This window comes from Rhinopithecus bieti, unplaced genomic scaffold (assembly GCF_001698545.2).
Source record: "Rhinopithecus bieti isolate Rb0 unplaced genomic scaffold, ASM169854v2 scaffold_10589, whole genome shotgun sequence".
Taxonomy (NCBI): Eukaryota; Metazoa; Chordata; class Mammalia; order Primates; family Cercopithecidae; genus Rhinopithecus; species Rhinopithecus bieti.
The window spans coordinates 2735575-2763176 of NW_016807065.1; the positions used below are offsets into that span (position 1 = coordinate 2735575).

The 27602-nt window shown below is 55.0% G+C and overlaps 1 protein-coding gene and 1 long non-coding RNA gene across 2 annotated transcripts in view; one reads left to right on the forward strand and one right to left on the reverse strand.

The window, feature by feature from the left end:
- Positions 1-3583: 3583 nt before the first annotated feature.
- ARHGEF18 (Rho/Rac guanine nucleotide exchange factor 18) overlaps positions 3584-27602 on the reverse strand; it is a 35374-nt gene continuing 11355 nt past the window's right edge. Inside the window, exons 7-19 of the mRNA XM_017879999.1 lie at positions 23632-23880; positions 21001-21077; positions 18440-18618; positions 17142-17233; positions 14477-14659; positions 12952-13089; positions 12207-12337; positions 9922-9978; positions 9780-9827; positions 8662-9132; positions 6971-7277; positions 6056-6181; positions 3584-5964 (exon numbers count right to left, since the gene is read on the reverse strand). Of these exons, the coding sequence (XP_017735488.1) occupies positions 5792-5964; positions 6056-6181; positions 6971-7277; positions 8662-9132; positions 9780-9827; positions 9922-9978; positions 12207-12337; positions 12952-13089; positions 14477-14659; positions 17142-17233; positions 18440-18618; positions 21001-21077; positions 23632-23880 (2231 nt within the window). The 3' untranslated portion in view covers positions 3584-5791. The remainder of the gene's footprint in view (positions 5965-6055; positions 6182-6970; positions 7278-8661; positions 9133-9779; positions 9828-9921; positions 9979-12206; positions 12338-12951; positions 13090-14476; positions 14660-17141; positions 17234-18439; positions 18619-21000; positions 21078-23631; positions 23881-27602) is intronic.
- LOC108534552 (uncharacterized) lies at positions 24561-25465 on the forward strand. Its single transcript, XR_001887002.1, has 2 exons — positions 24561-25286; positions 25324-25465. It is a non-coding gene; the product is annotated as an uncharacterized LOC108534552 (long non-coding RNA).

The following is a 27602-nucleotide window of genomic DNA, read 5'->3' on the forward strand; positions in this document are numbered from 1 at the left end:
CAGAGTCTGTGCACATGTGGCTTCTGGCAGACACTGGGGCACAGCCGGGCCCAGGAATACAATCGTCAGTATGGTGTCCTTGGGCCTCGAGATATCAATTGCACTGCCTTGATTTTTGTCTTTTTGACACAGGATCTCACTCTGTCACCCAGGCTGGAGTGCAGTGGTGCGATCATAACCTCACTGCAGCCTCAAACTTCTGGGCTCAAGGGATCCTCCTACCTCAGCCTCCTGAATAGCAGGAATTATAGGCATTTATCACCACACCCAGCTAATTTTTAATTTTTTTGTAAAGACGGGGTCTCACCATATTGCCCAGGTTAGTCTTGAACTGGCCTCAAGCCATCTGCCTGCCTCGGCTTCCCAGAGTACATTTGTGGTTTGTTTTGTTTTGTTTTTACAAGGAAGACACCAGGTGGCTCTGAGCCGCTGGGAGGCCCGGGACTGCTCAGGATCAAATGGGTGCAGGAGATCCCATCTCTGGGGGCTCATTCTGCCCAGGACTCACGAGTGGGCCAGGCTTGGTGGGTTTCCCCCTTCTCTCCCTTGTCGGGGGTGCAGGCCTGTCCGGGCCCTCAGCAAAGGCCACCTTCCCAGCCCCTTGCGGCACCTGCATGATTAGGACATCTCATTATCTACCTGGAGACCCAATTACTTACCAGCTCATACCTGTGGGGCCCTTGGAGCGGCGCCTCTGTGGGGAAGCCACACGACCACCTGGTCACAGGAGCCAGGAGGAAAAGTAAGCCACCTTCAGGGATACAGCCTGGGCTGGGAAGGCCTTGGACACTGACCATGTGGAGCCCAGGCACAGACAGGTCAGATGCTTCCAGAAAGGGAGGCTGCTCTCCCACTCTGTCAGCTGGTCCAGTGGCTGTGTGTGTGTGTTTAAACAGTTTTATTGAAATATAATTCACATATAAAATTTATCCACGGAAGGGGGACAGTTCAGTGACTTTTAGTACATTTTCAGTCGTGCAAGCAGAGCCACAGTCAACCTCAGAACATTTCCATCACCCCAAAGAGAAACCTCATACCCCTCAGCCGTTATCCACCCGCAGCCACCAGGCTTGGTGACCACTGCCCTGTCTCTGAGTTGCCCATTCTGGTCCAGTGGTTCTCAACCTTTTAGGGTCTGGGAACAGACCCCTTTGTGAACCTTAGACGGCGGGCCCTCGTTTTTGAGGCAGAGTCTCTCTGTCGCCCAGGCTGGAGTGCAGTGGCGCGATCTCAGCTCACTACAACCTCCGCCTCCTGGATTCAAGCAATTCTCTGTCTCAGCCTCCAGAGTAGCTAGGACTACAGGTGTGCGCAACCATGCCCGGCTAATTTTATGCTTTTAGATGGGGTTTCACCATGTTGCCCAGGCTGGTCTTGAACTCCTGGGCTCAAGTGATTCACCCGCCTTGGCCTCCCAAAGTGCTGGGATTACAGGTGTGGGCCAGCCACCGTGCCCGGCCCCTACAGGCCCTCTTTGCAGAACATCTCTAAGCCCCCCCCCCCCCCAAGGGCCCATAAGGTGTGCTGAGGAAGGCTGGGGGCTTCCCAGGGGAGGGGTCAGCTAGGCAGAGGTCAGAGGATGGCTGGGGCTGGGGTGGAGCAAATCAGAGGGTGGGGAGACACACACACACACACACACACACACACACACACACACACACCAATGTTCACCATCAGGAGAATAGCTACTGGTCAGTTTTGTGTTGTGTGCATTTGACCACAATGAAGAAATAATAGGCTGGGCACAGTGGCTCATGCCTGTAATCCTAGCACTTTGGGAGGCTGAGACAGGCGGATCACCTGAGGTCAGGAGTTCAAGACCAGCCTGGTCAACATGGTGAAACCCCATCTCTACAAAAATACAAAAATTAGCCAGGCATGATGGTGGGCACCTGTGATCCCAGCTACTCGGGAGGCTATGGCAGGATCATCACTTGAACCCAGGAGGCAGAGGCTGCAGTGAGTCAAGATAGCATGCCACTGCACTCCAGCCTGGGTGACTGAGCAAGACTCCATCTCAAAAATAAGTAAAAATGAAATAGTAAATTAATTTCATCCTTTTCTTTTTTCTTTTTTTTTGAGACAAAGTCTTACTCTTGCCCCCCAGGCTAGAGTGCAGTGGCGCAATCTCGGCTCACTGCAACCTCTGCCTCCGGGTTCAAGCGATTCTCTTGCCTCAGCCTCCAGAGTAGCTGGGATTACAGGCGTTTGCCACCACACCCAGCTGATTTTTGTGTTTTTAGTAGAGATGGGGTTTCACCACATTGGCTAGGCTGGTCTCGAACTCCTGACCTCAAGTGATCCTCCCGCCTCGGCCTCCCAAAGTGCTGGGATTATAGGCATGGGCCACCGTACTCGGCCCTTTTTCTTTTTTGAAAAAATTTCATTTCTTTTTTCGATCCCCAAAATTTCCTTTTTTTTTTTTTTGTTTTTTTTTAAGCTCTTTAGAGACAGCGTCTCACCATGTTGCCCAGGCCGGAGTGCAGTGGCACGATCATAGCTCACTGCAACTTCGAACCCCTAGGCTCAAGCAATCCTCCTGCCTCAGCCTCCTGTGTAGCTGGGACTACAGGTGCATGCCACCATACCTGGCTAATTTTTTAATTTTGTGGAGAAGGGGTTTCACTATGTTGCCCAGGCTGGTCTCGAACTCCTGGGCTCAAGTGATCTTCCTGCCTCAGCCCCCGCCCCCACAAAATGCTGGGATTACAAGGATGAACCATTGTGCCCGGCCCTCCTTTTACTTTTTTAATATGGCTACTAAAAATGAAAAATTCCACACGTGGCCTGCATCATCTTCCTGGTGGAGAGTGCTGCCTGAGAGTTCCCTTTTTGCACTTCCTAGTGACTTGGTGATTGACTTCACACCTAGTCACCTCGTGACGGGAAACCCTCTGTTGAAACAGCACTGTCCTTGCCTCACTGGGACTCAGACCAGGTGGAAATGATGATTTCACACTCATAGCCAAGCTGCCTCTCACACCAGATGGAGGAACTGAAAGTTACACTCTTGGGGGTTATTTTGGATTAAAAGCAAGAAGATTTTTGTGGAGGCACCACAAAAGCCTGAAGTGTACCCGGTGGGCAGGACCCTCCACAGGCACCTCCACGCCCCACTCCTGCCTCTTGGCCGTAATCCCAGCACTTTGGGAGGCTGAGGCGGGCAGATCACTTGAGGTCAGGAGTTCGAGACCAGCCTGGCCAATATGGTGAAACCCCATGTCTACTAAAAATAATACAAAAATTAGCTGGGTGTGGTGACGTGTACCTGTAATCCCAGCTACCCGGGAGGCAGAGGTTGCAGTGAGCTGAGATCCTGTCACTGGTCTCCAGCCTGGGCGACAGAGCGAGACTCCATCTCAAAAAAAAAAAAAAAAAAGCAGAAACAAAAAAAAGAACCCCCAACAACTTCTGGGGACTGTACCTGAAGGGGTCTTCAGAGTGTTAAGCAGGACACGGAGGGCAGGGGGGCGAGCTGAGGTGCAGGAGCCATGGGAAGCCCTCACCAGAACCCGCTACTCCTGCAGCGACGTTTGGGCAGAAGAAAATCCTAAAACAAAACCCCCAAGAACGTGCACGCCAGTCACTGCTCACCTTGGACACGTTTATTGCTAGAATCAGGTCTTAAGTTCTAAAGCAGGTCAGAAATATCCCGCGGTGAGGAAATGTTGTAATCATTGTAAAAATAATTAGCAGGTGACTAAGATCACGATCACGACTGACAAAGACGTGTGCAGATCCCACGAAAATATGAACATGTGCTCGACTGTCAACTTTACAAACAAAATCGGGCTCCAACCCAGGAGTGGCCGAGGGGCACTGGCGAGGGAAAGGCTGTCAATGCCGCCGCCCCATGCCTAGCACGACTGAGACCCCTCGGCCATGTGGCGGGGACGCAGGGTTCCCACTGAGTGGCCGAGCAGAAATTCCTTGAACTACTTCTCCCCCATCCAAGGAATTGTGGCATCTTGGAGGGCTGGACCGGCACATGCCGGCTCGGGAGGGTGCGAGGGTCTGGGAATGCTCTCTTCACAACAGAACAGGAATGTACAGTCAGCTTTTGTAAAGTGCTCCGATACTCAGTACAAAAATACAAAACACTGATGATAAACATGGCACACATGGGATGTGACGGGGGGCGGAGAGCGTCACTGATGGCCAACGACTGGGCTGGGCGGAGTCGAGGTCGTCGGAGGGGCCAGGAGTCTTGGGACGCCTGGCCACTCACTGTGTTCTCAGGACCTTGTCACCGATGGGCTGTATGGCTGTGGGGCTCTGGTCCTGGTTGGCACCAGCTCCTGCCCCATCCCCTCCTGAGCCCACAGCACCCAGTGGGTGCCTCTGCCCAGGGGAGCACTTCCTGATGGAGTTTCCCATCCCCTGTGCCCGTCTGTCCCCGAGTGGCGGGAATGTCCCTGTTCGCTGTATTCAGGGTCACAGGAACGCCTCTGCCAGCACAGTGGGAGAAGGGCTGAATCCCCCCAGGATATGCGGTTCCCAGGACCTGGGTTCAGGAGAAGGACTTGGCCCTGGCAGGGGCTCACGTGTACCCCACTGGGAACAAGGATGACCAGCCAGGACCCAGTCCTGCCACTAATGCTTGGGGTGCAGAACAGGCTTGAAACGTGCCTCCTTCTCCACCGGAGCTGGATCATGGATGGATCTCACCATCCCGGGATCACCACCATGGGACGTCCCAGCACCTTCGACACTGCCCAACACTCCTTTCTCCACTCCTCCAGGGAAGGGGCCATGAGCTGCAACAGCTCACTACAAGCGAGGGGCCCACACAGCAGCCACTTGGCCACTCGCTGCAACGTCTCTAGGTGCTTCCTCCACACGCCCCGGGACGTGGCGCTCTCGACAGTCCATGATGTGCCAGCCCTGCCTGGAAGGTGGGATGCCAGCTCCAGGAGCTCATTTCCCGGGGGCTGAGGACCCTGCGTCCGGGGTGTGTATGCGCCCTGGCTGAAGCTAGAGACCCAGCTGCCCAGACAGACCTCGCGTGTGAACAGCAGTGGGTGACCTCGGGAAGCAGAGTTTGGGAAACAGCTGGTTTCAAAACCAATGCCAAGTAAAAAGGGGCAAAGGTCAGCCCCTTTCACAGTGGGCTTCCAAACCCACAGAACTGCCTGGAGGGCCACTGATGTCCCCTCAGTGGGCCCTGCCCTGTGGCCTTCTCTGCCCATGCCCCCGTGCCTGGCTCATTCCCTGGCCCTGAGGTTCACAGTGAACCTGCGTGAGTCTCTGCTTGGGAAGTGGATTCTGCCTGATTCTGGGGACAGATGCTGCTGACGCCACCTGGCTCCTCCTGGTGCCCTAACCCCTGACTCCAGTGTTGCGTGGTGGCCGTGGAGCGTGGCCCCAGCCGGCAGCTCCTCCTCAGAGTGAGGTCTGTCCTGTCCTCAGCTCCGTGCAGAGCCGGCACCGTTCCTCACTGCCTCAGAAAAACAGCTTGGAGTTGATCTCCCCGCCACCAGCATGGGGCGCTATGATTTCAGACAGCTCCCTGGTTTAGTTCTGGCTCAACTTTCCATTAAAAACTTTCCTTTTTGGAAAAAAAAAAAAAGAGGTTCAGAAAGTGACCCAGGCCACCACCACTGCTAATCCTACAGAAAGAACTGCGAGGCCCAGAGCACCGACAGGCCAGCCCCTGCCAGGCGGTCATCGGTGGTTTGCTGGGGAAGAGGAGGGGACAGCTGGGTGGGCATGGTGACCCCATGGGGGTCCCCAGAGAGCAGGAAGGTTGGGCGGGGCAGGGAGGGGCCTTGCACCTTGAGTCACGGCCCTTTTAGAAGAAGATGACGTCTTCCTTGCTGGCGTCCTCCTTGGCGCTGAGTGGTGTGGCCGGCAGTGGCGAGGGAGCTGGGGGCCCGGGCAGGAGGGCTGTGCCCCCGGCCTTGAGAGAGAAGCCATCAGAGGGGCTGTCAGCTGGCGGTGGGCTTGGGGCGGGGAAGCCAGGGTCTGGAACAGAGAGGGGGTCCAGACTGAGCAGTCGCCGGGTGGTGCCGCAGCTGCCCAGTGGGACTGGGCTCCTGTCGGGGTGGGGGCTCACCTGGCGGCAGCGCGGGGCTGTGTCTGCTGGGCAGGATGGGGCTCAGCGAGCGGCGGTTCCGTGAGGTGCTCTCATCTTTCCCCACGAACTTGTTGAGCAGCAGCTGCTGCTTCAGGTCGAAGGACGCTGTAAGAGGGAAGGTGCTCGGGCCAGCTCCAGGCTGCGTAGCTGTCCCCACTCCCTAGGGCAGCCTCCGAGAGCAGAGGGGCCTGGCCACCCCCACCTGACACTTCCCACTGGCAGCCTGGATCCCATGACCTGAGCTGCTCAGACGCTAAGCCCCAAATTCAGGGAGAACGGCCCCAACCTCACTGTGGAAGGACCTGCAGAGTCACCTGGCATCTGGAGAGGGGGTTGAGCCTCCTGTGGAAACAGCACAGGCCCCAGTGGCCACGGGACACACCCTAGTCTTCAGGCAATGTCTCAGAACATCCCTGGTTGTCCCCCAGAGAGGTGTCCCCCAGAGGAGCAGGGCTGGCTCTCGTGCCAGAGGAGCCCCTGGGCACCCTCCATGGAAACACTGGGGCTGCTCTGGGCTCTGTGTCCCCCTCTGTGGAACAGGGACGATGAGCAGAGGCACCTGCACCTGTCCCCGCCCCGGCTGTGCTGATCCCAGGTGGCCAGGGCTCTCTACCTTCTTGTCCGTGTCCCTAAGGCTCCTGGTCCCCATCCCACTGTTTGAGGGTTGAGGTGGGGAAGACACACAGTGGATCATCTCAGTTTTGGGCCTGGAGACCAAACATGGCCCTGTGTGGGGTGGCCTCAGCCATGATGCCAGCTCTGCCTTCTGGTTTTCCTCTCCGGAGGACGGCACAGGCGTCCTGAATTTCCTGGCTCCTAGCGAGCCCCTAGAGCCTGACCAGTTGCCCATGGCTGCAGCTTCCGGGCCCAGGCGAAGGGGCGGGGCCGGCTCACCTGAGCTCTCCCAGCGCTGAGAGCCCCTGCTCTTGCCGCCCTTGTCCTTGCCACCCTTGGTGGAGGCTGCCAGCTTGGTGGGGATCTGCTGCTGCACGGCCGCCTGCCTCTGGAACTGGTTGGTGGCGCTGAGCAGCTGGATGGGCACATCGCTCTTGGCCAGCCGGCTCTCAGTGGGGGCGCTGTCCCGGCGAGCCACCTCAGGACGCTCTGTGTACTCTGGCCCCACACCGGACAGCAGCGTGCTCACCCGAGGCCCCTCCAGCCCTTCCCCGTTGAAGCTGGGAGGGTGGCTTGGGGGCTGGGCCTGGGGGGACAACAGCACATACATCCCAATGCCAGGTTCCTGCTGTGCGGCCTCTGGAGAGCCCCCGAGGGTCGTGCACAGGAGACCCTCGACCTCTCCTGTTCTGGACAGAGCCAGGTGCAGCCTGAAGGAGCTGCTGGTCATTGCCTGTCCCCAACCCCTGTTAAATGTGCATACTTGTGACATTCAGTGGCACCCATACTGTCACATACGCATATACAAACATCTCACACATTCGTGTCCACACCCATTCACACAACCCATGGTTTATAGGTTTGTTTTCAGAGACACAGTCTTGCTCTGTCACCCAGGCTAGAGTGCAGTGGCACAGTCACAGCCCTTAAGCCTCTTGGGCTCAAATGATCACCCTGCCTCAGCCTCTCAAGTAGCTGGGATTACAGGTATGTGCCACCATGCCCTGCTAATTTTTGTTATTTTTTTTTTAGCACTGAGGTCTCACTCCATGGCCCAGGCTGGTCTCAAATACCTGGCCTCAAGCAATCCTCTGGCCTCAGCCTCCAGAGTAGCTAGGGCACACACCATGGCACCCAATTTTTTTCTTGTTTTTGTCCAGGCTGGAGTGCGGTGGCGTGATCACGGCTCATGGCAGCCTCAACCTCCCGGGCTCAAGGGATCCTCCCACCTCAGCATTCCAAGTAGCGGGGACCACAGGTGCATGCCACCATGCCTGCTCATTTTTGTATTTTTTTGTAGAGATGGAGTTTCGCCATATTGCCCAGGCTGGCCTGGAACTCCTGTGCTCAAGCAATCCGCCCGCCTCCACCACCCAAAGTGCTGGGATTACAGGAGTGCATTTTTTTGTTTGTTTGTTTGTTTTTTGAGACGGAGTCTCGCTCTGTCGCCCAGGCTGGAGTGCAGTGGCCGGATCTCAGCTCACTGCAAGCTCCGCCTCCCGGGTTTACGCCATTCTCCTGCCTCAGCCTCCCGAGTAGCTGGGACTACAGGCGCCCGCCACCTCGCCCGGCTAGTTTTTTGTATTTTTTAGTAGAGACGGGGTTTCACCGTGTTAGCCCGGATGGTCTCGATCTCCTGACCTCGTGATCCGCCCGTCTCGGCCTCCCAAAGTGCTGGGATTACAGGCTTGAGCCATCGTGCCCAGCCTCTTTTTTTTTTTTTTTTTTTAAAGAAGTTTCTAACATTTATGGAATGTTTTGAGCAACAGCGTTGTTAGGCATTTAGCCAGCTCTGAGAAAGGTTCTACATTGTGGCATGAACTGTTAATGCAAGGGTATCTTGTGCCGTTTGCTCTTACACTCCTGCACGCATGCACCTGCGAACCCTGTCATCTTCATGCACTCGTGCAAATAAATGCACGCGCAAACCGGTCACCCCCACCTGCGCACACTGGCTGCTGAGCGCTCACCTCGGTCAGTGTGTCGGGTGGCAGTGCGCCCGGCGCGGTGTTCTGCTTCTTGAGGCGGCGCAGCAGCTCCAGGCGCTCCCGCTCGCGCTCCACCGCGCGCTGGGCCTCGCGCAGCCGCTCCAGGTCGTGCTGGTAGGCCTGGCGCTGGCGCTCCAGCTCGGCGCGCTCCTGCTCCAGCCGCTCGCGTAGCTGCCGCGCCTCGCCCTCGCGCTCCTGCAGCAGGGCGCCCGCACGCTCCAGCTCCTGTTGCTGCCGCTGCCGCTCGCGCTCCCAACGCTGCTGCTCCTGCCGCAGCTGGCTCTGCAGCTTCTCCACAGCCGCGCGCTCCTCCCGCTGCTTCTCGAAGTTGCGCTGCCGCTCCTGCTCCAGCAGCAGGTTCCCACGCGTCGACTGCAGCCGGAACTGCTTCTCGCGCTCCAGGATGGCTGCCCGCTGCGTCTCTACATAGCTGTCCTGGTGGGCGATGACCGCCTGCGGAGGGCCAGGGCCGGGTGGGTGAGAGCCACACCCGCGCCCCAGCCAACCAGGAAAGGGCACGTGTGGCCGGCCCCAACCCACCCCTGTACCTGGAGGTTCAGGAGCAGCTGGGACAGTGTCTGGATCCGCTGGACAAGCTGCGGGGAGGAGAGGGAGATTGATGCTAGTTCTCGGGCCTGAGGCCACAGGCGCATGTACATGGCCCTGGGGAGATGGCCAGCGGGCGCCTACCTCCAACTCCAGGACGGTGGGTAGACGGGGATCAGATTCCGTGCCTGGCGCCTCCACCTGGGAAGAGGACACCGTCAAATCACAGAGAGCGCTCAAGACCCTTCCGACTAGACCCAAGCCTGCTGCTGCTGCTGCTTTTTTTTTTTTTTTTNTCTCCACAGCCGCGCGCTCCTCCCGCTGCTTCTCGAAGTTGCGCTGCCGCTCCTGCTCCAGCAGCAGGTTCCCACGCGTCGACTGCAGCCGGAACTGCTTCTCGCGCTCCAGGATGGCTGCCCGCTGCGTCTCTACATAGCTGTCCTGGTGGGCGATGACCGCCTGCGGAGGGCCAGGGCCGGGTGGGTGAGAGCCACACCCGCGCCCCAGCCAACCAGGAAAGGGCACGTGTGGCCGGCCCCAACCCACCCCTGTACCTGGAGGTTCAGGAGCAGCTGGGACAGTGTCTGGATCCGCTGGACAAGCTGCGGGGAGGAGAGGGAGATTGATGCTAGTTCTCGGGCCTGAGGCCACAGGCGCATGTACATGGCCCTGGGGAGATGGCCAGCGGGCGCCTACCTCCAACTCCAGGACGGTGGGTAGACGGGGATCAGATTCCGTGCCTGGCGCCTCCACCTGGGAAGAGGACACCGTCAAATCACAGAGAGCGCTCAAGACCCTTCCGACTAGACCCAAGCCTGCTGCTGCTGCTGCTTTTTTTTTTTTTTTTTACTTTTTTTTTGAGACGGAGTTCTCTTCTTGTTGCTCCAGCTGGAGTGCAATGGCGCGATCTCCTCTCACTGCACCCTCCTGCTGCTGGGTTCAAGTGATTCTCCTGCCTCAGCCACCCAAGTAATTGGGATTATAGGCACACACCTTCACGCCTGGCTAATTTTGTGTTTTTTAGTAGAAACAGAGTTTCACCATGTTGGCCAGGCTGGTCTCAAACTCCTGACCTCAGGTGATCTGCCCGCCTCGGCCTCCCAAAGTGCTGGGATTACAGGCGTGAGCCACCATGCCCGGCTTCTGTTTTTTTTTTTTTTTTTTTTTTTTTTTTTTTTTTCTTGAGGCAGGGTCTTGCTCTAGAGTGTAGTGGCCTGATCCTCCCCTCTCAGTCTCCTGAGTAGCTGGGACTACAGGTGTGCACCACCCGGATCAGCTTTTTAAAAATTTTTTTTTGAGATGGAGTTTTGCTCGTTGCCGAGGCTGGGGTGCAATGGCACGATCTCAGCTCACTGCAACCACCACCTTCCTGGTTCAAGTGAGTCTCCTGCCTCCGCCTCCCAAAGAGCTGAGACTGCTCGCATGCGCCACCACGCCCGGCTAATGTTGTATTTTTAGTAGAGGCAGGGTTTCACCATGTTGATCAGGCTAGTCTTGAATTCCTGACCTCAGGTGATCCACCTGCCTTGGCTTCCCACAGTGCTGGGATTACAGGCGTGAGCCAACATGCCCAGCAGCTACTTTTAACTTTTTTGAAACAAAGTCTTGCTCTATCGCCCAGGCTAGACTGCAGTGGCACAATCTCGGCTCACTGCAACCTCCACCTCCTGGGTTCAAGCGATTCTCCCATCTAAGCCTCCTGAGTCGCTGGGATTACAGGTGTCCACCACCACGCCCAGCTAATTTTTGTATTTTTAGTAGAGACAGGGTTTCACCATGTTGGCCGGCTGGTCTCAAACCCTGGACTCAAGTGATCCACCCGAGTTGGCCTTCTGAAGTGCTGGGAATATAGGCATGAACCACCACGCCCGGCCAAAGGATCAGCTATTTTAAAAATATTTTGTCGACATGTGGTCTTGCTATGTTGCCCAGGCTGGTCTCAAACGCACGGCCTCAAGTGATCCTCCCAAGGCCAGGTACGACAACCTTGCCTGTAATCCCAACACTTTGGGAGGTCGACAGGAGGATTGCTTGAGCTCAGGAGTTGGAAACCAGCCTGGGCAACATAGTGAGAGCCAGTATCTACAAAAATTTAAAAAATTAGGCAGGTGTGGGGGCACACACCTGTGGTCCCAGCTACTTGGGAGGCTGAGGTGGGAGGATTGCTTGAGCCCAAGAGTTAGAGGTTGCATGAGCTGTGATCGTGCTACTGCCCTCCGGCCTGGGTGACAGAGTGAGACCTTGTCTCCAAAAAAAAAAAAAAAAAAGTGATCCTCTCACCCCGGTCTCCCAAAACACCGGGGTTATGGGTGAGGCACTGCACCTGGCCCCTGCTTATTACTGAAAATACATTCCTTAGTTTGGATAACAGGAAGGACCCAGGACCGGGTCATGACTGGGAACACTGGCCCTGCCGGTCACCTGACTTGTGCAAATCTAGGTGTTTGGAAAACGAGGGGCTGGGGCCGCCTGGGAGGTAGAGTGGGCTTGGCTATAAGGCCTGCGTGCCAGCTCTGGCCACAGCGGCAAGTCCAAGCCTCAGAGCTGACCAGAGGCAGCTGGCCTTGGCCTCTGCCCCCTAACCTGGGCAGGGTCGGGTAGGCACCTGGCCTTCTGATTCAAAGGCAAAGGAACAGCCAGGGAGATCTGGCATCTGGCAGGCGCCACCTCACCTGCCCTGGCTGAAACCTGGTGGTCCCTGTAGGGGGTTTCTCACCTGTTGATGAAGCCACGGTGAGTGCCCTGAGCCTGTCCCCTCCCCAGCCTTCCTCCTGGGGACCTCTTGCTTTTCCCGGGAGGCTGCAGGAAGAACTCAGCTGCCAGCGTGTTAATCTGGGCTGAGATACTGTTATTCACCACAAAACGAACTACGCTTGTCGATGCTGATAAGACTAAAACTAGACAACCCCAGCAGAAGCTGCTCACACGTGTGAATCCTTATGACGACTCAGACTGTACCGAGCAAACGGATATCCACGTACCACCTGTAGCGATTCCTCGGAGCCCCCAGGAATGTCACTGTGACTGAGCTTCAAGTCCGGGCTGTTTGGGGGGCCTCGCCAGTCTCGGGGCCTGGGGTCGGTGCTGCTGACTTTCTTCTTGAAACTGCCATCTGAGAACCCCAAGCCAGAGGCGTGAGGATGCTGCCATCCCATGGGGAGGGGAAACCTTCCCAGTCCACCCCCAGCCACTGCCCAGGTAGGAAACCCAGGCTGGGCCCGAATGGAGGCGTCTGCAGCACAGACACCTGCCGGAGAGGGGCGGGCTGGTCTGGGTGCTGCTGTCACAACACAACCGACAATGTCTGCAGGGTTTCAGAAGGTTCCAGAAAACTGGCCGGGAGCGCTGGCTCACGCCTACAATCTCAGCACTTTGGGAGGCCGAAGCGGGTGGATCACCTGAAGTCAGGAGTTCGAGACCAGCCTGGCCAACATGGTGAAACCCTGTCTCTACTAAAAACACAAAAAGTAGCCGGGGCGTGGTGGTGTGTGCTTGTTGTCCCAGCTACTTGGGAGGCTGAGGCGGGAGAATCACTTGAACCCGGGAGGCAGAGGTTGCAGAGAGCCAAGATTGCGCCATTGCACTCCAGCCTGGGCGACAGAGCGAGACCCTGTCTCAACAACAACAACAACAACAACAAAGAAGCTTCCAGGAAACCCCATACAAGCTAATGTGCATCCTGAGGGGTGGCCCTGGGGCCAGGAGGGGCGATGGCCCCACTCTTACTCTTGGTGGGGCTGTTTGTGCAGTCGTAGCCCCCGAAGGTCTCGGCCCTCCTGGGCGGGCCTGTGGAGCTGCCTCCGTCTTCTGCCTGGCCGTTGGCGCTGCCCAGCCGCCTGCAGATCAGGCTCTGGATGCCCTCAACTGTGGAATGAAGGGGACAGGAGGCACGGGTCGCCCTGCGGAAGTGTGCCGGGGGAATATGGAGTGCTGGGGCAGTGAGACCGGGGTGGATGGAGGGACTCATTAGGGTGGTGATGGCCTGCCCCGCACTGTCTGCAATGGGATTTCGGCCCCACTGTCCCTGTGCACACCCCTACTTCAGGTATGGCCACCAGGACAGGCCAATCCGCGTCTAAGTGAGAGGACAGGGCTGTAGGGCAGCCATGGGGAGGGCGGGTACAGGTTCCAGCCGCACCTTCCACCAGGCCGCCCTGGGCCAGGGGCTGGCAAATGCCGGATGTGGCCCTGCCCAGGGCCAGCAGGACACACTTGGTGTGCACAGAGGTGGGGACAAGAACATTCCAGGCCAAGGTGCGGGATATGAGAGTGTCCTCAGGGGGCCAAGAACAACGGCCACTGGAGGCGGGTGGAAGGATGTCAGTGGGGCTGGAGGGGGAAAGACGGACCCCGGTCTCTGCCTTCTTGTTCTGCGGAAAGGCTCTGGAAGGCAGGGGCTGTGTCGGCCTCCCTCACTGTTGAAAGAGCCGATTGGGGCAGGGCACGGTGGCTCACGCCTATTATCCCAGCACTTTGGGAGGCAGAGGGGGGTGGATCATCTGAGGTCAGGAGTTCAAGACCAGCCTGGCCAACATGGTGAAACCCAATCTCTACTAAAATACAAAATTAGCTGGGCGTGGTGGCAGGTGCCTATAATCCCAGCTACCCAGGAGGCTGAGGCAGGAGAATCGCTTGAACCCAGGAGGTGGAGGTTGCAGTGAGCCGAGATCACGCCACTGTATTCCAGCTTGCGTGACAGAAGGAGACTCCATCTCAAAAAAAAAAAGAAAAGAAAAGAAAAGAAAAAAGAAAGAGCAGACTGGGCACTGACTTCCTGCCCAAGCGGCCAGCTCAGGGGCCTGGCGGCTGTGTTGGAGTGGCTGTGTTGGAGCTGTGCGTGGGGAACCCCTGAGGGAGCATGCGTGTGTTTTTCTGGGGATATCACCAAAGACCCACCTCCCAGGGAGAAGAGGAACCTCTGATGGGTAGGGAACCAGTGTCAGTCAACTTCAGATCCTCCCCAGCCCGGCTTAGCGCCTCTGCATGCAGGGAGCATCAGAGCGGTTGTTAAATTGCGGGGGGGGAAGTGCTTTATGTCTGCAAGGAGGGGCTGGCCCAGATTGTATCTAAGGCCCTTCTGGCTCTAGCAGGCACCAGTTGAGGGGTCAGTGCTGCTCCTGGCCCCCCCCCAGATAGAAGCCTGTCCTGGACAGAGTGCCGTGTTGGCCACACTGAGCCGTGAGCCTGTCCTGGGGTCCCCTGGGCCCACCCAGGCAGGACTGCACCCTTGAGGTGTGGGCAGCCAACTTACTCTCGCTCATGGCTGACTTGAGAATTAGCTCCCCCTGCAGGGTCTCGGATGGGTCCCCTCCACGGAATAGGCCTCGGGGCTGGGGCAGGTCTTCGAGGCCGCTCATCTCTGCCATCTCCAGGTAGATCTGCTGCTTTTCTAGGAGGCTCTGTGCAATCAGCTGGTCTTTCATGCTTAACCGCTCTGCAGAGTGATGGTGGAGGTGGCAGTCAGCCTGGTCGGCCTTCCCTGGAATCGTCTGAGCCCCAGGGACTGGCCTCAGGATGAGGACCCCCGCTGACCCTGCCCTGAGATAGGCTGCCCCGTGTCCTGCATTCCTGGGAGGTGGCGGAGGGCATGGCCTTGTCCTCTGATTATTTTCGCCCTCGTTATAAAAATCAGGTTAGATAGGTCGGGCGCGGTGGCTCAAGCCTGTAATCCCAGCACTTTGGGAGGCCGAGACGGGCGGATCACGAGGTCAGGAGATTGAGACCATCCTGGCTAACATGGTGAAACCCCGTCTCTACTAAAAAATACAAAAAAACTAGCCAGGCGAGGTGGCGGGCGCCTGTAGTCTCAGCTACTCCAGAGGCTGAGGCAGGAGAATGGCGTGAACCTGGGAGGCGGAGCTTGCAGTGAGCTGAGATCTGGCCACTGCACTCCAGCCTGAGCGACAGAGCAAGACTCCGTCTCAAAAAAAAAAATCAGGTTAGCTGTGGTGGCTCAGGCCTGCAATCCCAGCACTTAGGGAGGCCAAGGTAGGAGGATTCCTGCAGCCTGGAGTTCGAGACCAGCCTAGGCAACATAATGAGACTCTGTCTCTACAAAGAAATAAAACATTAGCTGGTTGTGGTGGTGCATGTCTGGGAAATGAGGCAGGAGGATCACTTGAGCCCAGAAGTTCAAGGCTGCAGTGAGCTATGACTGCACTACTGTACTCCAGCCTGGCCAACAAAGCGAGACCCTGTCTCTAAAAGAAAGAAAATCAAACACAGTAGCATGTGAGTGAGGATTGTATCAGCCCTGTTTATTAGTCTGGGATCAACTTAGAGCCTTAGAAAATTGATTTTTCCCTCCTCCCTTTCTTTCTTTCTTTTTTGGAGGAGTCTGGCTCTGTTGCCCAGGCTGGAGTGCAGTAGCACGATCTTGGCTCACTGCAACCTCCACCTCCCAGATTCAAGTGATTCTCCTGCCTCAGCCTCCCGAGTAGCTGGGACTACAGGCATGCACCACCATGCCTGGCTAATTTTTTTGCATTTTTAGTAGAAATGGGGTTTGCCATCTTGACCAGGCTGGTCTCAAACTCCTGACCTCAGGTGATCCACCTGCTTCGGCCTCCCAAAGTGCTGGAATTACAAGCATGAGCCACCGCACCCAGCCTAATGTTTAAATTTTTTGTAGAGGCAGGGTTTCGCCATGCTGTCCAGGCTGGTCTCAAACTCCTGGCTTCCAGTGATCCATTTGCTTCAGCCTCGCAAAATGCTGGGATTACAGGTATGAGCCACCATAGCAGGCCACTTATTGTTTTAGTCTCATCCAATTTAAAAATGAATAATACAGAGCTGGGAGCAGTGGCTCACGCCTGTAATCCCAGCACTTTGGGAGGCCGAGGCAGGCCGATCACAAGGTCAAGAGATCAAGACCATCCTGGCCAACATGGTGAAACCCTAAAAACTCTAAAATTCTCTACTAAAAACACAAAAATTAGTGGGGCGTGTGGCATGCGCCTGTAGTCCCAGCTACTCAGGAGGCTGAGGCAGGAGAATCCCTTGGACCCGAGAGGTGGAGCTTGCAGTGAGCTGAGATCGCGCCACTGCACTGCAGCCTGGTGACAGAGTGAGACTCCGTCTCAAAAAAAAAAAAAAAGTACAGACAGTGAAAGGGAAGAAGGGAGCTTGCTATAGGCTACAGGGTACCAGGAATTGTTCTTGACAATGTGCTCACTGAACGCAGATGAACCTTGACAACATCACACCCAGCGAGAGAAGTCAGACCCAAAAGGCCGCGCAGCGTGTGACTCCATTTATGTGGAATATCCAGGACAGGCCAATCCACAGGGACAGGAAGTAGATTCCTGTTGCCAGGGTTGGGGCACGGGGTGGGGAGTGACTGTTAAGGGGGAAGGGGCTTCTTTCTGGGGTGGTGGAATGTTCTAAAGTTAACGTGATTTTGGCTGCATAACTGGAAATGCACTAAAATGCCACTGAACCCAGCGCTTGGGAGGGTGAGTGGCATGGTGTGTGAATTACATCTCAATAACGTAATTAAACAAACAGGGAGGAGGAAGCTCTGGAAGGAGGCTGTGGGGGCCCTATGCTATTCCTTCCTAGGGGACTGTGATGCCCTGTCAAGCTCCTGGCTGCACGAGGACAGGGTGGCGGCGGCATTTTGTGGCTGCGTGGTCGGCTCTGGAAGGGGCTTAGGGCTCCTGAGCTCTCCTCCCTCCCTCTCCTACATACCCCTGCAGGGCTAAGTGACCTCTGGAGATCGCTATGTCATGGCACAGCCCAGTTCTAATGCTTCACAGAGCTGCAGGACACGGCACAGCCCACAGGAAAACGCCGGGTCACTTTGGGGGTTTCACACGGGTCACTTGGGGGACAGTTTGCCCTCTGTGGCCAACTCTGATGGGGGGCCCAGGGCTCACCACACACGGGGTGTGCCCAAAACCCCGTCTCCCCCTCACCTTGAAAGTCCCGGAGTCTTGTGGCGCGGGCCTCGACCACCTTCCTTTCCTCTTCGGGCAGGCTGAAGGGTCCCTCCTCCTCGTCAGGGCAGCTGCAGGGAGAGGAGTCAGGTGTGTAACTGCCTCCCAGGCAGGCCAGGCTCTGGCACAGACGCTGGTTCTGCAGAACCAGCCGCCATGACCGTCTCTGACTTTGGGAGTGATTTAGCTTGTTCATGGTGCAGGAGGACGAGGAGGGGAAGAGAGAGAGCCACTGACATTCATCCGGCCCCAAAGCACCAGGGCATAACCAGGAAGAGACTTTACGTGCCTGTCTGTGACTTGGAGGAGGAGTCCAGGGGACGGCAGGCTTGCAAGGGATCTGCCAGGTGCAGATGGGTGGCTGCAAGCCCCACAGAGCTACAGCTACTGTGGATGGGGGAGTCTGAACCAGGCTAAGGCACCAGGAAGCCTCCAGGTATCAACAGAGGGAGTGGCCGGGCATGGTGGCTCATGCCTGTAATCCCAACACTTTGGGAGGCCAAGGCAGGGGGATGGCTTGAGGCCAGGAGTTCAAGACCAGCCACAGTGGCAACACAGTGAGGCTCCATCTCTATGAAAATAAAAAATCTAGCTGGGTGTGGTGGTGTGTGCCTGTAGTTCCAGCTACTTGGGAGGCTGAGGGGGAGGATGGCTTGAGCCCGGGAGTTTGGGATGCAGGAAGCTATGACTGTACCAGTGCACTTCAGCCTGGGTGACAGAGCAAGGCCCGACTCTAAAAAACAAAACAAAACAAAACAAAATAGGCTGGGTGCAGTGGCTCACGCCTGTAATCCCAGCTACTCAGGAGGCTGAGGCAGGAGAATCGCTTGAACCTGGGAGGCGGAGGCTGCAGTGAGCTGAGATTGCACCACTGCACTCCAGCCTGGGGGACAGAGCAAGACTGTCTCAAAAAAAAAAAAAAAGAGAGAGGGGAAGCCAGCTGGTCCCAGGCCCCTGAGGGGTGCTCGGCCCAAGAAGCAAGGACAAGATACCATGCCCTGCTCCAACAACTCTGGCCCTAGAATGCAAACAGCCCGCCATGTCAGGTGCAGTGGCCCACGAATGCAGAGAGGCCCGGGTTACAGCTGCCTTTCCAGGCCCGTTAGCCTCAACATCCAACAGGCTGAGTCATCAGAAGGAGCTGGCATAGCATCATGGGTCCCAAGGTGGGATGAGCAAATTCAAGGTCACAGCCGATGGCCAACCATCAAAGCCAAGGGTGGACCAGTCAGCGGAAGGAATACAGGGAGTGGGGAGACCCTCCAGGCCCTCCTCACCTCTCCACAGCCCTTCGGATGTGGGCCATCCAGGCATTCCTGTCCTCTTTGGAGCTCGTGTAGATTTCATACATCTCTGGCCCTTGCAAGGAAGCGCTGATCAGAAACATCGCTTTCTCCTCGTTGGCCACTTCCCTCACGATGAGCTTTTGTAATGAGATGACGGGTGGCTTTGAGTCCTGCATGGGTAAAGGGCATTGGGAGATCACCCTTTACCCCACCGCACCCAAACAGCAGCGAGGTCAAGGGCCTGGTAAGGGGAACGAAGAGAGTGGGGGTCACGCTCCTCGTTTCTTTTCAAACAATTCAAAGCAGAAATATTTTGCCATCTGGGGAAAAAAGACGCCCCATTGCAATGAAATCCTAGAATCCTTTATATTTTTTTTTTTTTTGAGCGGAGGTCTCGCTCTACCGCCCAGGCTGGAGTGCAGTGGCCGGATCTCAGCCTCACTGCAAGCTCTGCCTACTGGGTTTACACCATTCTCTGCCTCAGCCTCCCGAGTAGCTGGGACTACAGGCGCCCGCCACCTCGCCCGGCTAGTTTTTTTGGTATTTTTTGGTAGAGACGGGGCTTCACAGTGTTAGCCAGGATGGTTCAATCCCCTGACCCTCGTGATCCACCCGTCTCGGCTCCAAATGGCATAGGGATTACAGGCTTGAGCCACCGCGCCCTCGCGCCCTTTTTTTTTTTTTTTTTTTTTTTAAACTATCTTGGGAGGCCAGGTCTTACTCCGTAACCCAAGCTGGAGTGCAGTGGTGCAATCATTGCTCCCTGCAGCCTTGACCTCCTGGGCTCAAGTGATCCTCCCACCTCAGCCTCCTGAGTAGCTGGGATTACAGGCATGTGCTGCCAGGCCCAGCTAATTTTTGTATTTTTTGTAAAGATGGGATCTCACTATGTTGCCCAGGCTGGTCTTGAACTCCTAAGCTCAAGTGATCCTCCTACCTCGGCCTTCCAAAGTGCTGCATTTACAGGAGTGAGCCATCTTGCCCCTTAGTATCCCGATAATGTGTCAATTTCATCAGCTTAAAAATTTTTTTAAAAATAGCAATGCACATACACACTTCAAAGCTCAAAAGATACAACAGTGTGTAGTATAAAACAACAAATAAGCCTCTGTCTTGTGCCTCAGGCCACCCAGTCTGTCACGCATCCTTCAAGAGACAATGCTTCCACAGACCAGCAAAATGTACATTTTAACTGGTTAGAGTGGGCTACACTGTGTTCTCCACAAATTCATATGAGGTCCTGACCCCCAGTACTTCAGAATGTGGCTGTCTTTGGAGATGAGGCCTTTAAAGAGGAGATTAAGGTCTGGGGGCGGTGGCTCACTCCTGTAATCCCAGCACTTTGGGAGGCTGAGGCGGGTGGATCACTTAAGGTCAGGAGTTCGAGACCAGTCTGGCGAACATGGTGAAACTCTGTCTCTACTAAAAACACAAAAAGTAGCCGGGCGTCGTGGCGGACGCCTATAATCCCAGCTACTCAGGAGGCTGAGTCAGGAGAATCACTTGAACTCGGGAGGTGAAGGTTGCAATGAGTCGAGATTGTGCCACTGCACTCCAGCCTGGGTAACAGAGCGAGACTGTCTCAAAAAAAAAAAAAAAGAGAGAGAGATGATTATGGCAAAATGAAGTCATATGGGTGGGCCCAAATCCAATCTGACTGGCATCCTTCTAACAAGAGGAGATTAGCACAGAGACACACACAGAGGGATGGCCACGCGAGGACACAGAGAACAGACGAGCAGATGGCTGTCTACAAGCCAAGGGGTCTCAGAAGAAACCAACCCTGCCGACACCTTGATCTTGGACTTTCAGCCTGCAAAAACGTGAGATGATAAATTTATGTGGTCCAAACCACCCAGTCCATGGTACTTTGTTTACAGCAGCCTTAGCAAACAAATACACTGGTTAACAACACACCAGCAGCTGGGCGTGGTGGCTCACGACTGTAATCCCATCACTTTGGGAGGCCAAGGTGGGCGGATCACTTGAGGTTAGGAGTTGGAGACCAGCCTGGCCAACATGGTGAAACCCCATCTCTACTAAAACTACAAAAAAATTAGCCAGGCGTGGTGGCGGGCACCTGTAGTCCCACCTACGTGGGCCTGGGAAACTCACAGGGGCACCTTCCATGGGCAGTTTCAGCCAACCTCCCAACAAGGTCCCAGCAAGCAGGGCCCTTCATCTGTTTTTTTGTTTTTTTGTGTGTTTTTGTTTTGAGATAGAGTCTCACTCTGTTGCCCAGGCTGGAGAGCAGTGACACAATCTTGCTGGAGTGCAGTGGCACAATCTCAGCTCACTGCAACCTTCGCCTCCTGGGTTCAGGTGATTATCCTGCCTCAGCCTCCTGAGTAGCTGGGACTACAGACATGGGCCACCATGCCTGGCTAATTTTTGTATTTTTAGGAGAGGTGAGGTTTCACCATGTTGGCCAGGCTGGACCTGAGCTCCTGAGTTCAAGTGATCCGCCCACCTCGGCCTCCCAAAGTGCTGGGATGATAGGCGTGAGCCACTGCACCCGGCCGACCCTTTGTCTGAAGAGACAGGATACATACCACAGAAGCAAAGACGTATTTCTGATCTTTTTCTTGTAGCAGCAAAAGTACGTCGGTCAGCAGGACAGCCAGGACATCTGGGAAAATAGTATGGAAGGAGGCATCTTAAAAGTCCCATGGCCAGGAGGTCTTGCTGGGCACCCCCGTGGATGCAACCTCCCAGAAATGTGTAAGCAGCATGATGCTTCTGCCTGGGCCTAGAAGTTTCCTTTCTGCCTTGCCTGCATGCCGCCCCCCTCCCCATCACCTTTCCAGGTCTCAACCTTCAGCATCAACGAGCAGCTGGAGCCTCCTCTAAGTCCCTTCTGTGTCCAGTGCTCCAACCAGAGCCCCTGCCCATGTCAGGCCACTGTGCCCCACAGTTCTCTTTGCTGTAACAACATCTCCTGGATCTGACCTTTGAGAGTCGATATGGTTTGGCTGCATCCCCATCCACATCTCATCTTGAATTCCCATGTGCTGTAAGAGGGACCCAGTGAGAGGTAACTGAATCATGGGGGCAGATCTTTTCCGTGCTGTTCTCGTGATAGTGAATGAGTCTCACAAGATCTGACGGTTTTATAAGGGGGAGTTTCCCTGCACAAGCTCCCTCTCTCTTTGCCTGCTGCCATCCATGTAAGACGTGACTTGCTCCTCCTGCCTTCTGCCATGATTGTAAGACCTTCCCCACCAGGTGGAACTGTAAGTCTATTAAACCTCTTCCTTTGGTAAGTTGCCCAGTCTCGGGTATGTCTTTATTAGCAGCGTGAACATGGACTAACACAGCATCTCTCCCTCTGATTTATCAGATGTGAATGGAGCTCTCTGTTCTCCCTGCTCCTGGTTCACCAGGACCCAAGTCACTGCAGCGATGCAGGCCAGGGGTGGTCTCAGTCCCCTCGTGCCCCTCAGTCCCCCTCGCTGCCTTGTCCCTGTATGAATGTCTCGTGCTGTAAGGCTTGCTGCACATAGATGCAAATCATGAGCTGCGTTTCAAGGGCAACACCACTTTTGGGGAGCTGCTTCACCTGTCTAAGTCAGACACGCCTTCGCTAATTCTCTCGCATTGCAGTCTGCTGGCTTCCTTAAAGCATTTGCTGGGCTTATAACTAGTTTTTCTGTTTGTTTGCTTGTTTCTCTCTTTCAGCCTGAGGGACTGATGCCCTAAAAGGCTGGGCACCAGGTCTTGCCCGGTGGGGTGTATTCCTACCATCCAACTCGGCACCTGGCAGGCAGAAGGCGCTAAACCTGTCTGCGAAATACATGCCTGCTCAAATGATGAGTGGGCAAATGCTGTCATTTGGCCACCTCAGTGACTCCCTCAAGATCCTTAAAGATGCTGATGCAAATAGATAGCTTGGGATGTTTCTAGAGGCTCCAAAAATGAAGAGGAAACCCAGGGATGAATCCTGAGTGCTCTCTGGTCTGAACTGCAACAGGTCTCGAAAGCAGGGCTCGGAGCACACCCTGGGCAGCGAGTGGGATGCCTGGGGACACTGATCAGCAGTCCTGGGGCTATTCTCTATCCACATGGGGGCCTCTCAGTGGCCCATGGCAGGCTGGCCCATGACTGCCCAAATGGGCAGCTGAACGTGTTTGGAATTCTGGACCCAAACCTGGGGTGTCACGATGTGTCACCAATGCCCTGGGTTTCCACTTGGAAGTCAACAACTCAGCGTGGCCTCCTGGTTTGTACTGCATCCTTCCAAAGACCAGAGGAGGAGGACGGTGATACAACCACCTCTTTTATGCTACACCCCAGCTGTCTCGCTCATCCTGACTCAGCTCATAACCTCCCTTCAGCTATGAAGTAGCCAGACTTCAGTGGTTCTGTGTCAGTTGACACCCAGCAAACCAAGATGGTGCCCACCGTCGTAAGAGGGCACCCACTGATCCGAGATGATGCCACCAGTCTGAGATGGCACCCACCAATCAAAGATGGTACCCTCACTCCCAAGACCATGTCACTGATCTGAGATGGCACCCACCAATCAAAATGGAGCCCACTGATCCAAGAGGGAGCCCACTGATCAAGATGATGCCACCATTCCAAGATGGTGCCCACTGATCCAAGATGGTGCCATCATTCCCAAAACCGTGCCACCAATCCAAGATGGCACCCACCAACCCAAATGGTGCCCACTGATTCAAGAGGGCACCCCCCAAGATGGTGCCACTGATCCAAGATGGTACTACCATTCCCAAGACCGTACGACCAAGATGGCACCCACCACTCTAAGAGGGTGCCCACAACTCCCAAGATAGTGCTACTGATCCAAGATGGCACCCACCAATCCAATATGGTGCCACCACTCCAAGATGGCGCTGCTAATCCAATATGGCACCCACCAATCCAAGATGATGTCTGCTGATCCAACATGGCACCCAGTTCTAAGATGGCACCCACAACTCCCAAGATGGTGCTACCAACCCAAGACAGCACCCACCAATCCAATTTAGTGCCACCAATCCAACATGGCACCCACCAATAAAAAATGGCAACCAACACTCCAAAACGGTACCCACTGATAACAGGATAGTGCCACCAATCAAGAGAGTACCCACCACTTCCAGATGGTTACCACCTCTCCAAGATGGTACCCACTGATCCAAGATGGCACCCACTGGAGGTGGCCAGGGGCAGGCCTTTACCTTTCAAGCGCCCTGATGTGGTCTTCCAGCAGAGCATGCCCTCCAGGTGAAGCTGCCGCTGAAGCATGTCTTCCTTGCGGAAGGTGAGCCCGTTCTTGAGTTTGCCGGAGGACTTCAGGTCCATCTTCCCTGCGATCTCCCTGAGGCGCTGGCCCTTCTCAAACTCGCTGACCTTGGCGTCCACTTGTGAGATGATATCTTTAATGAGGTTCAGGGCCTGGGTCAGGTCTTCGTAGTCCTCAGTGCCAGCTGCCACACAGAGCAGAGTTAGCGTCTTTCTTTTCCACTTTAACACAACAGAAGTGGACACACTCACTATGTATGGGCGTGTGGGATCTATGAGGTGTGTGGACACAGTATATATGGCAGTGTGGGATCTATGAGGTGTGTGGACACACTCACTATGTATGGGTGTGTGCGATCTATGAGGTGTGTGGACTCACTACGTATGGGCGTGTGGGATCTATGAGGTGTGTGGACTCACTATGTATGGGCGTGTGGGATCTATGAGGTGTGTGGACTCACTATGTATGGGCGTGTGGGATCTATGAGGTGTGTGGACTCACTATGTATGGGCGTGTGGGATCTATGAGGTGTGTGGACTCACTATGTATGGGCGTGTGGGATCTATGAGGTGTGTGGACTCACTACGTATGGGCGTGTGGGATCTATGAGGTGTGTGGACTCACTATGTATGGGCGTGTGGGATCTATGAGGCGTGTGGACTCACTATGTATGGGTGTGTGGGATCTATGAGGTGTGTGGACTCACTATGTATGAGAGTATGGGATCTAAGAGGTGTGTGGACACAGTATGGGCGTGTGCGATCTATGAGGTGTGTGGACTCACTATGTATGGGAGTATGGGATCTAAGAGGTGTGTGGACGCACTATCTATGTATGGGTGTGTGCGATCTATGAGGTGTGTGGACTCACTACGTATGGGCGTGTGGGATCTATGAGGTGTGTGGACTCACTATGTATGGGCGTGTGGGATCTATGAGGTGTGTGGACTCACTATGTATGGGCGTGTGGGATCTATGAGGTGTGTGGACTCACTATGTATGGGCGTGTGGGATCTATGAGGTGTGTGGACTCACTATGTATGGGCGTGTGGGATCTATGAGGTGTGTGGACTCACTATGTATGGGCGTGTGGGATCTATGAGGTGTGTGGACTCACTACGTATGGGCGTGTGGGATCTATGAGGTGTGTGGACTCACTATGTATGGGCGTGTGGGATCTATGAGGTGTGTGGACACAGTATATATGGCAGTGTGGGATCTATGAGGTGTGTGGACACACTCACTATGTATGGGTGTGTGCGATCTATGAGGTGTGTGGACTCACTACGTATGGGCGTGTGGGATCTATGAGGTGTGTGGACTCACTATGTATGGGCGTGTGGGATCTATGAGGTGTGTGGACGCACTATGTATGGGTGTGTGGGATCTATGAGGTGTGTGGACGCACTATGTATGGGTGTGTGGGATCTATGAGGTGTGTGGACGCACTATGTATGGGTGTGTGGGATCTATGAGGTGTGTGGACGCACTATGGGTGTGTGGGATCTATGAGGTGTGTGGACGCACTATGGGTGTGTGGGATCTATGAGGTGTGGGGATGCACTATGTATGGGTGTGTGGGATCTATGAGGTGTGTGGACGCACTATGGGTGTGTGGGATCTATGAGGTGTGGGGACGCACTATGTATGGGTGTGTGGAATCTATGAGGTGTGTTCTCCAAGGCCACCACTCAGAAGACCCTCAAGATCACTTCCCAACTATAATCTCCCGAGATGCAAATACTTCTTCAAAATAAATGCAACACCTCAGAGTTTAGTTTTTTGGTTTTGGTGGAGGGGAGCGGGACGGAGTCTGGCTCTGTCATCCAGGCTGGAGTACAATCTCAGCTCACTGCAACCTGTCTCCCAGGTTCAAGCGATTCTCCTGCCTCAGTCTCCCGAGTAGTTGGGATTACAGGCACCCATCACCACCCCCAACTACTTTTTTTGGTATTTTTAGTAGAGACAGGGTTTCACTGTGTTGGCCAGGCTGGTCTCAAACTCGTGACCTCAAGTGCTCTGCCTGCCTCAGCCTCCCAAAGTGCTGGGATTACAAGTATGAGCCACCATGCCTGGCTCAGAGTTTAGTTTTTATCCAGGTATAGGTTCTATCAAATGCAGAAGCTAAGGTGCAATTCAAGTGGCAAAACTGCCACGACTAGCTCTGCCATCTACTGCTTGGTAAACACACTCTCCTCTGTCCCAATCCCTTCATAAAAGACTCCCAGCTGGGTGTGGTGGCTCATACCTGTAACCCCAGCACTCTGGGAGGCTGAGGTGGGAGGATCACCTGAGGTCGGGAGTTCAAGACCAGCCTGACCAACATGGAGAAACCTCGTCTCTACCAAAAATACAAAAATTAGCCGGGTGTGGTGGTGCGTGCCTGTAATCCCAGCTACTCGGGAGGCTGAGGCAGGAGAACCACTTGAACCCGGGAGGTGGAGGTTGTGGTAAGCCGAGATTGTGCCACTGCACTCTAGCCTGGGCAATAAGAGTGAAACTCTGTCTTAAAATAAATAAATAAATAAATTAATTAATTAATTTAAAAAAATGAAAAGACCCCCTCCACCTCCTGTTGTGACTGGGATCTGGCTCCTCCCACTCCAAGGATGTAGCTTTTATAGCGGGGAAACTTGTTCATCCTCTCACGGCCTGAATTCACTGGTGAAGCGAGAGCTATGGTCAGCATGGCCCTGGCTCCCAGAACTCCTGGCTGGACTGCCCGCCCTTCTCTGCCTCCCTGGCTCCAGGCACATTCCTTGCTCAGCCCTGGGCATGTGACACAGAGGCCATGTCTGGGTCTGTCGGAACCACCAGGGCACCATCTCCATCCATTCATCCTTTCCACAGACACTGACACTGAGGGCCTGCGCTGGCCCAGCCTGTGCTAGGGGCTGGGGGACACAGTTGGCAAATAAAACCTGGCTCCTGCTTTCATGGTGTTGACCATCCCATCTTTCTTGCATCAAAAACCCCAGGCCAAGCCAGGCTGGGTACGGTATGGTGGCTCACACCTGTAATCCCAGCACTTTGGGAGGCCAAGGTGGGCGGATCATTTGAGGTCAGAAGTTTAAGACCAGCCTGACCAACATGGTGAATCCCCATCTCTACTACAAATACCAAAATTAGCTAGATGTGGTGGCTGGCGCCTGTAACCCCAGCTACTCAGGAGGCTGAGGCAGGAGAATCGCTTGAACCTGGGAAGCGGAGATGGCAGTGAGCCGAGATGGTGCCACTGCACTGCAGCCTGGGGGACAGACTGAGACTCTGTCTCAAAACAAAACAAAACAAAACAAAACAAAACCCAGGCCAGATGTGATGGCTCATGTCTGTAATCCCAGCACTTTGGAGAGACCGAGGCAGGAGGACCACTTGAACCCAGGAGTTCCAGAATAGCCCGGGCAATACAGCGAGACCCCATCTCTAAAGAAAAAAAAAAATTTTTTTTTTTAATTAACTGGGTGTAGTGGCGTGTACCTGTAGTCCCAGGTGCTTGGGAGGCTGAGGTAGGAGGATCACTTGAGCCCCGGAGTTGGAGGCTGCAATGAACTATGATTTCACCACTACACTCCAGCCTGGGCAACAGAGTGAGACTTTGTCTCTCTAAAAAAAAAAAAAGGCCGGGCGTGGTGGCTCAAGCCTGTAATCCCAGCACTTTGGGAGGCCGAGACGGGTGGATCACGAGGTCAGGAGATCGAGACCATCCTGGCTAACATGGTGAAACCCCGTCTCTACTCAAAAATACAAAAAACTAGCCAGGAGCAGTGGTGGGCGCCTATAGTCCCAGCTACTCGGGAGGCTGAGGCAGAAGAATGGCGTAAACCTGGGAGGCGGAGCTTGCAGTGAGCTGAGATCCGGCCACTGCACTCCAGCCTGGGTGACAGAGCAAGATTCCGTCTCAAAAAAA